An 8,991-nucleotide genomic window follows, 5' to 3' on the forward strand; every position below is an offset into this window, starting at 1 on the left:
GCAGAGCGGAAGCAAAAGGAGAGACACGGCCGCTACACCACGCACAGCCACCGCACAGTCACAAATGGCAGCAGCCCAGCAGCGGCAGCGCACACACACCATGAGGCAGTTGAAATCAGTGAAAGGGCAAAAACACACAACGCCCCGCAGCAAGCAAACAGAAAACACACAAAACAATTAGAAACAAAACGCAGCTAAACAAACAGCAATGAAGTTAAAAATGTGAACACACACAAAACAAAGGACTGCACAGTATGGCTCCAGCGCGCACGCACCCATCCTCAAATGCGACTCCACGCAAACAGTTGTGTGCGTGCCATGCATATGAGTGTGTCTGGGGTGCGTTCAACGTGACGGATGCGGGGAGCGGCAAGGAGCACACAGCAGGGCAGCGGAAGCAAGTGAAGCAAAACACAATCATTAGTTTATCCTGTTTAGTACATCGGACCACAGTAGATGCACACAAGTCCCCGCGGTTGAGTGCTGGCACGCACAGCCCGCATACACCTCTTCAGCCCAGAGTGGTGTACGCCAGCGCGGATACGGCGAGCAGCAGCGGGGCACACACCCACGCAGAGCTGCTGAGGCTGCCGTCGATTTCGCGAAGACGTGACGGTGCGCGGGTGGTCGTTGTGGTTGGCGCCTCCGTCGTCGTAGTGGTGGTGGTAGTTGGTGCTTTTGTCGTAGTAGTGGTTGTTGTTGTTGGCGCATGTTCCTTCTGACTTTGTGCCGGTACAGAAGCGGTCACGGAACTTGACGATGTAGTTGGGTTAACCGACCCACCTGACGACCCTGACCCATCGGACCCACTTGGTCCCTGTTCCTCTTTTGGAATAGGCCCCGGACTTGGTGTATCTGGACTCCCTGGCACACCGGTTCCCGCACTTGATGCTTGTGATGTGGGGTTTCCACTTTGTGTCTGTCCAGTACTGGACTGTTTCAGCGGCTCTGTCCCACCGGTCCCGGAAATTGGTGCCCGTTCCTGTGGCTTTTCAGTCGGTTCTGCTGAGTCTGACCTACTGGACTCCGTAATTGGTTCCTGTCCATTAAGGTTCGCCGCATCTCCTGCCCCTTGCAAACCAGACATACCATGTGGCTGTTCCGCATTGTTCCCCGGAATTTCTACCGTACCGGTCCCCGGACTCTTTGACGGTAACGCAACGGCCGGAGCTTTTGAACTTGACGTCGCGGACGTATTTTTTGCCCCTAAACCACCTGCTCCCGGTGGCTGAGCAGCCGTTGAACCGTTGACCCCATCTTGTTCTTTACCAGTGCCTGTCACACACACGGACGGGCAGCAGCACAGGGCAAGCACCAACAGGGCGCACAGCAGACGGCACGTCATCATCGTGAGTGTGGTCATTCGGTGGTGTGGAGCTGATCTGCACAGTGAGGGACATGGAGAGCAACAGGGGAGACGAGAGGTGCGGCAGACACACACAGAGGGCATACCACATGAGGAGAGGGCAGCAGCCAGGCATGCACCGTACGCCGCACACCACGCACAACACACACGCAGCCCTGCCGCAGCACCAACACACGGATGGAAGAGTGAGAAGCAAACAGGAGCGGCACACAAGGCTCCACCGCATGCACATACGGCGAGAGCGGTCCGTCGTGTCTGCTCCCCTCACGGAGGACACGCACACACACACGAGAATAGGTGCAGCGCCCACAGCAACACAACAGCAAAGTAACCATCGAAAAAGCAGAGATCACCGCGCACCACGTGAATTGTTGGTCCACGGGAAGCGCAGCCACCACCACAGCAGCCGCACACGCAAAGTCAAGCGCAAGGAATGGAATAAAGCAACCATTTATTTGTGTTTCTTTTTGGAGGGTGGAAGGTGTCTGCATATGTTGTTATTGTTTTTGCGGAGGGCAAACCTTCATGCCTGCATCGTGTGTTGGGGGTTCCTGCAGTGTGCACAACTGTTTCCTTCTCTTGTGAATTTTTATTGTGTTGGTGCAGCCAATAATTCAATTTGTGTTGTTCCTGCTTTTCGCTGGTAAAAGTGCTGCAATAGATGTTTTTATTTCCTCCTTCGTTGCTGTGGCACCTGATTCCTCACCGTTTATTGCGGTGGAAATGAGAATATGTGAGTGGACTCCCACGCACCAGAACGCACCTTCGCTCCTATTTATTGGTGCACAGAAGGGCATGTGTGTTTCGTGGTGTCTCGTCCATATATTCTTGTGGGCGTACATTCCCCTGCAGGCTGAGGGCGGGGTGACGCTCCGTCGCGGTGCACTTCCCTCGCATGCCGCCCACTGTGATTCATCATGCATCACCCCCTCACAAATACTCCGTGGTGCCACACCGTTGATATTATTGCAGCCGCTGTGATTCCGCTTATTTCGCGCATTTCATTCTGCCACAATACATCCGCTCGTGTGGCCGCCGCATCCAAACAGCGGTGCCCAACACCGTGAGCGGCAGTCCACATCCCTGCATGCCCCAACGCAGTGGTGCTTGACTGTCAGCCAGGCGTCAGACAACACGAGAGTATTGTGCTGGCAGTACAACACACGGAGCTGCAGCGAATGACTCGGGCGGCGACGCATCTATTTGTCGCAAGGCAGTGAAAAGGAGTCGGGCAAAATAATGCCGGCTGCATGCACGACACCATATCCACAGCCAAAGCATGCGACGTGATGTGTGTTTCATTGGTGCTGTGAAATGCCTGCAGACGACGTCACTAGTGGAGGCACACCACCCATGATCAGCGGACAGACAATAATCGGCATGGAAGGCCACAAAAGGCAGCAACGACGCCAACAGCAGCAGCTCTCTCTCTCTCTCTCTCTCTCTCTTTGTTGCCTCCGAGAAGTAATTATTCCACCAGCCACAGCCGGCTGTGCCGTCGTGACACTCCATGCACGTCGTGGCTGCGTCAACACATCCTGCTCCCTGCTGCGCCTCAAAAGATGCCTCACTCCGTCCACTAAGTGCATCGATGCGGGCCGTGCCTGAGCTGTTCGTGAGGACCACAGCGATGTGAGGGTCACCGAGTCGCAGCATGTTTGTTGTGACGTTGTTGCATGGCACCTGCACACACACGCAGCGCCTGCATCCTTCCCTTTTGTGTTCGCCCTCTGCCGGAGTGGCCACACACACGGGCAGCAGCAAATTCACTTCACCCTCGACGATCCAAAATCAACACGGACATCCCTCGCGACGCAAAGATCTCAGTTGCCAGCACGGGCCTCCTGCCGCTCTGCCATCGACGCTGAAACACGGCACAGTGCACGCACTTATTTTCCTCGTGTTCCGTCAGCCGTTTGCTTCACACATTCTCCGACGGGCTGACGCCCAAAAAAGCACGCCACAAAAGCCACTGTGATCACACAAGCTCTTGTGATGAGCGTCTGTGTGTGCATGGATCCGCTGCTCACACGTGCTGGCAGGCAGCCCGCAGCCGGTGCCCTCGTGCCAGTCCATCGGCTCCAGCATGGGAAAGAGAAAATGGCCAATTCCTCGTGTACTTATTCCCACCGGCAGTGCCAACACGCTGGTCGTCAGCCGTCATTCCTCAGCACATCCAGGAATGCTGAAAAGTGACGTGGAACCGTCAGCCAGCAATGCCACAATCCCCGCACACATGTCGGCTCCACCAGAGAAGACACACAAACTACAAACAACACCCTCACATGTTTTCCGAACATCATTCCGACACACCGCGACACGCCAAACAGAAGTATTCGTCACTCCATGCACCTCCCCACACAATCAAATAGTCCATGCACCACGCACGGCAGCAGTTCACACCCGTCTAAACAAGTGTTCCTCGGACCAGTGTTGTCCACGTGCTGCGGTGGGAAGTAAACAAAAGAGACGGGCCGCCAAACCCCAAAAGAGTGCAACGACCGGCCGCAAGTCAACGGAACGCTGCCACTCAAAACAATTCAGTCCTCATGCCCTCAGCCTCCCACCTTCTCCCACAAAAGCCCCAAGTGCCGCCAATCAAGCGCGCCGTCCAAGAAGTCGCTGTGCAAGACCAGGAGGAATCGCAGTGCCACCTGCTGCCATCCGGGTCCGTTGTGGACGCCATGATGAGTAGAAACGCCCATTGGTGCTTCGAAACGACGCTGCACACCTGCGACGCATCATACGGTTTGAGACGCACGTGCCCCACCAGCGCCACAGACGCCCACGCGCCGTCGGTACGCCCTACATCGTCAAGGAAGCAAAGGATACGTCAGGGTGACAGCAAAGCACTCGCTGGCAATTCACGTCGCAGGCATCATCACAAGCAGCTTCAGCAGCGCTGCAGACCGTGGGGTGCCGTGGATCAACTGACGCATGGCGTATGTGGAAAAGAGAAGGACGTGGTGGCTTTACAAGGATACGAGTGGCTGACACTTTTAGAAGGAGAAAGAAAACAATGTGGGAACACACAAAGAGGAATCAGGCGTCCGCAGTCAAAGCAAACCAGCAATCAAAAAAAGTAGGATGGGTGCACTCAACCACAACACAGGCAGAGGATAAAAAATACCAACAAAAAAAGCCGAAGCGTGGGGGCGTCCACCCAGCAGTGGGGACGCGCAGCAACAGGTGGGACGACCAGCGCACACACTCTCATTGCTCCCGTAAAGCAAAACACACACACAAGGAGAGAGAGAGAGAGAGGTCGCCCACTCAATGCAACGGAAACACAACAGAAACAGTTACGGTGCTCCGCCCATGCAGCCAGGCAGGACGGCAGCGGTGCGTGTCGTGCAAAAGAGAGCACCAACGGGCCTGCATGGGTGTGCATGCAATATATACAATGGGCACATTATGTATGTGCTTCGTGGGATGAGGTGAGGGCGAGAGTCCATGCAAGGGGACACACACAGAGAGTGAGTGAGAAGGACGAGTGTGTGTGCGGGCGGTGCACGGCTCTCTCTCCCTCACTCTCACGCGGCCACCACCGCAGCAGCAGCCGCACACGCAACAACAAGAAGAAGCAAAAGAGGGGAGGTGGTGTGGGACACCGCGGTGCTGCCGTCACTGTCGCCAGGTGTGGTCTTATCATCTGTTGGAGCGGTGGTGAGTGGTATTGCTGTTTGTGGTAGTGCCTCAGTGGCTGTAAAAGCAGGATTCGTATTTTGAGGTTCGGGGTCTTTGTGTGTTTCTTTATGATTGGGCTGTTGAGCATTATCAGCATCCTTACTCGCTACACTCTTTGTATCAGCACCGCCACTTGTAGAGATGGGTGAAGCTGTTGTTTCCACTAAGCTGCTGGCAGCTTCGTCCTTCACCGAATCCGATGTTGCTGTGCCCTCAGTGTTTTGATCTTCTGCGTCATCCTTTGAGGGCGTTTCTTGCCCCAAAAGCTCTTTTTGGGTTTCTGACGGTGACGTTTGGTGCATTTCCTCTGTTGAAATTTGTAAGTCTTTTGCTGCTGGAGTTCCTCCTGCTGAATTTGCCGGTGGTGGTGGTGGTGCTTTCTTGGAGTCTCTTTCTTCTTTTTCTCGACTATGTGGGTCTGTTGTGCGTTCTTTTCCTGCGGGCACTATTATTAGTTCGGTTTTTGGTTGTTCTTGTGGAGCTGGTTGCAATGTTGTTGATTGTGTGACGCTGGAAGGTCCCCCCGTCACTGCGGCCCTCTGCTTGTTCTCCTTTCCAGTTGCACCGCCATTAACAACTTGATTTCCTGCGGTGTGTGGTTTAATAGAGGAATGGTTTTCTGCATTAGATGTTGACGCCTCTTGTCTATCCAAGTTGGGTTGTGCGGGTGCTGGGGGCTCTGCTGATTGTGACTTAAAACTTTCTTCTGAAGAATCCATGCTCAGGGTGGCTGTCGTACCCTTGCCGCCCTGCAAAACATCACCGTCAACGGGATTAGGGGGTGAAAGCGTACCGGCGGAAAAAGAAGCAGATACCATAGATTTAACACCACTTCCAGAAGAACTTCCACTGGGGCCAACAACACCACCAACAGCATTGTCAGCTCCACCACCTTGACTGCCACCGGATACTGCTGGGCCTTCTGGTAAATCCTGTAATTCTGGTGCTGATGGTTTTGGTGATGGTGGTGACTGCAAAGACAGCGCTTCATTCGACAACAATTGATTGCGTGTTACCGGAGATCCCGCAGGTATCACTGCCAACTTGTTTTCTAGCCCCACAGTTCCACCGCGAGGGGATGAGTTTATTTGCCCAAAATCCGTCCCTTCCAAACGATGCCCCTCGCTTTCCCCATTAGTTTCAGAAGCAAACAAAGCATTGTCAGCTCCACCACTTTGGCCAACACCAGTACCAACAACCGTGCCGCCACCAGAGCCAGAAAGTAAAGCCTGCGGTGTGTCATCACAGCCACCGCCGCCGGCACCGCACCACAGCACGCAGAGGACACACACCAGCAGCACACGGCCAGTCATCATCATCGCCATCACTCCTGTCACTTGCGTGTAGCTTTAAGCACAAACTAACTCCCCGTCAACGCAGAGCGGAAGCAAAAGGAGAGACACGGCCGCTACACCACGCACAGCCACCGCACAGTCACAAATGGCAGCAGCCCAGCAGCGGCAGCGCACACACACCATGAGGCAGTTGGAATCAGTGAAAGGGCAAAAACACACAACGCCCCGCAGCAAGTAAGCAGAAAACACACAAAACAATTAGAAACAAAACACAGGTAAACGAACAGCAATGAAGTAAGAAATGTGAACATACACAAAACAAAGGGCTGCACAGTATGGCTCCAGCGCGCACGCACCCATCCTCAAATGCGATTCCACGCAAACAGTTGTGTGCGTGCCATGCATATGAGTGTGTCTGGGGTGCGTTCAACGTGACGGATGCGGGGAGCGGCAAGGAGCACACAGCAGGGCAGCGGAAGCAAGTGAAGCAAAACACAATCATTAGTTTATCCTGTTTAGTACATCGGACCACAGCAGACGCACACAAGTCCCCGCGGTTGAGTGCTGGCACGCACAGCCCGCACACAATTCTTCAGCCCAGAGCGGTGTACGCCAGCGCGGATACGGCGAGCAGCAGCGGGGCACACACCCACGCAGAGCTGCTGAGGCTGCCGTCGATTTCGCGAAGACGTGACGGTGCGCGGGTGGTCGTTGTGGTTGGCGCCTCCGTCGTCGTAGTGGTGGTGGTAGTTGGTGCTTTTGTCGTAGTAGTGGTTGTTGTTGTTGGCGCATGTTCCTTCTGACTTTTTGCCGGTACCGTACCGGTCACGGAGCTTGATGCTGCAGTTGGGTTAACCGACCCACCTGACGACCCTGACCCATCGGACCCACCTGCTGCCTGTTCCTCTTTTGGAATAGACTCCAGACTTTCTGTATCTGGACTCCCTCGTACACCGGTTCCCGCACTTGATGCTTGTGATGTGGGGTTCACACTTTGCGTCTGTGCAGTACTGGACGTACTTCGCGACCCTGTCCCACCGGGTCCTGGAACACTTGCTCCCGGTGGCTGAGCAGCCGTTGAACCGTTGACCCCACCTTGTTCTTTACCAGTCCCTGTCACGCACACAGACGGGCAGCAGCACAGGGCAAGCACCAACAGGGCGCACAGCAGACGGCACGTCGTCATCGTGAGTGTGGTCGTTCGGTGGTGTGGAGCTGATCTGCACGGTGAGGGACATGGAGAGCAACAGGGGAGACGAGAGGTGCGGCAGACACACACAGAGGGCAAACCACATGAGGAGAGGGCAGCAGCCAGGCATGCACCGTACGCCGCACACCACGCACAACACACACTCCAATCCACGGCAACAGACACACACACACACAGCCCTGCCACAACACCAACACACACAGATGGAGGAAAGAGAAGCAAACAGGAGCGGCACACAAGGCTCCACCGCATGTACATACGGCGAGAGCGGTCCGTCGTGTCTGCACCCCTCACGGAGGACACGCACACACACACGAGAATAGGTGCAGCGCACACAGCAACACAACAGCAAAGAAACCATGAAAAGGAGAGATCCCCGCACACCACGTGGATTGTTGGTCCACGGGAAGCGCAGCCACCACCACAGCAGCCGCACACGCAAAGTCAAGCGCAACGAATGGAATAAAGCAGCCATTTATTCGTGTTTCTTTTTGGAGGGTGGAAGGTGTCTGCATATGTTGTTATTGTTTTTGCGGAGGGTAAACCTTCATGCCTGCATCGTGTGTTGGGGGTTCCTGCAGTGTGCACAACTGTTTCCTTCTCTTGTGAATTTTTATTGTGTTGGTGCAGCCAATAATTCAATTTGTGTTGTTCCTGCTTTTCGCTGGTAAAAGTGCTGCAATAGATGTTTTTATTTCCTCCTTCGTTGCTGTGGCACCTGATTCCTCACCGTTTATTGCGGTGGAAATGAGAATATGTGAGTGGACTCCCACGCACCAGAACGCACCTTCGCTCCTATTTATTGGCGCACAGAAGGGCATGTGTGTTTGGTGGTGCCTCGACCATATATTCTTGTGGGCGTACATTCCCCTGCAGGCTGAGGGCGGGGTGACGCTCCGTCGCGGTGCACTTCCCTCGCATGCCGCCCACTGTGATTCATCATGCATCACCTCCTCTCACATTCCGTGGTGCCACACCGTTGATATTATTGCAGCCGCTGTGATTCCGCATATTTCGCGCATTTCATTGTGCCACAATACATCCGCTCGTGTGGCCACCGCATCCAAACAGCGGTGCCCAACACCGTGAGCGGCAGTCCACATCCCTGCATGCCCCAACGCAGTGGTGCTTGACTGTCAGCCAGGCGTCAGACAACACGAGAGTATTGTGCTGGCAGTACAACACACGGAGCTGCAGTGAATGACTCGGGCGGCGACGCATCTATTTGTCGCAAGGCAGTGAAAAGGAGTCGGGCAAAATAATGCCGGCTGCATGCACGACACCATATCCACAGCCAAAGCATGCGACGTGATGTGCGTTTCACTGGTGCTGTGAAATGCCTGCAGACGACGTCACTAGTGGAGGCACACCACCCATGATCAGCGGACAGACAATAATCGGCATGGGAGGCCACAAAAAGCGGCAACGACGCC

The 8,991-nt window shown here is 54.7% G+C and overlaps 4 protein-coding genes across 4 annotated transcripts, besides 4 other annotated features; all 4 read right to left on the reverse strand.

Annotated features, from left to right (window-relative positions):
• Window positions 1-8,991: a sequence feature (areas not merged during assembly with more than two copies in the genome that could not be assigned to a particular haplotype).
• Window positions 512-1,348, reverse strand: Tc00.1047053507487.10 (mucin TcMUCII, putative; the record flags this gene model as incomplete). Its single annotated transcript, XM_800702.1, has 1 exon — window positions 512-1,348. One exon carries the CDS (start codon window positions 1,346-1,348, stop codon window positions 512-514), a length of 837 nt encoding a protein of 278 aa, XP_805795.1.
• Window positions 624-705: a microsatellite.
• Window positions 2,492-3,022, reverse strand: Tc00.1047053507487.15 (uncharacterized protein; the record flags this gene model as incomplete). The annotated part of the gene is made up of 1 exon (XM_800705.1): window positions 2,492-3,022. The coding sequence occupies one exon, from the start codon at window positions 3,020-3,022 to the stop codon at window positions 2,492-2,494; it is 531 nt and encodes a 176-aa protein (XP_805798.1).
• Window positions 2,789-2,814: a microsatellite.
• Window positions 4,900-6,378, reverse strand: Tc00.1047053507487.20 (mucin-associated surface protein (MASP), putative; the record flags this gene model as incomplete). Its single annotated transcript, XM_800703.1, has 1 exon — window positions 4,900-6,378. One exon carries the CDS (start codon window positions 6,376-6,378, stop codon window positions 4,900-4,902), a length of 1,479 nt encoding a protein of 492 aa, XP_805796.1.
• On the reverse strand, window positions 6,941-7,816 carry Tc00.1047053507487.30 (mucin TcMUCII, putative; the record flags this gene model as incomplete). Its single annotated transcript, XM_800704.1, has 1 exon — window positions 6,941-7,816. The coding sequence occupies one exon, from the start codon at window positions 7,814-7,816 to the stop codon at window positions 6,941-6,943; it is 876 nt and encodes a 291-aa protein (XP_805797.1).
• Window positions 7,053-7,134: a microsatellite.

This window comes from Trypanosoma cruzi, genomic scaffold, assembly GCF_000209065.1.
Source record: "Trypanosoma cruzi strain CL Brener 1047053515943 genomic scaffold, whole genome shotgun sequence".
Lineage (NCBI taxonomy): Eukaryota > Euglenozoa > Kinetoplastea > Trypanosomatida > Trypanosomatidae > Trypanosoma > Trypanosoma cruzi.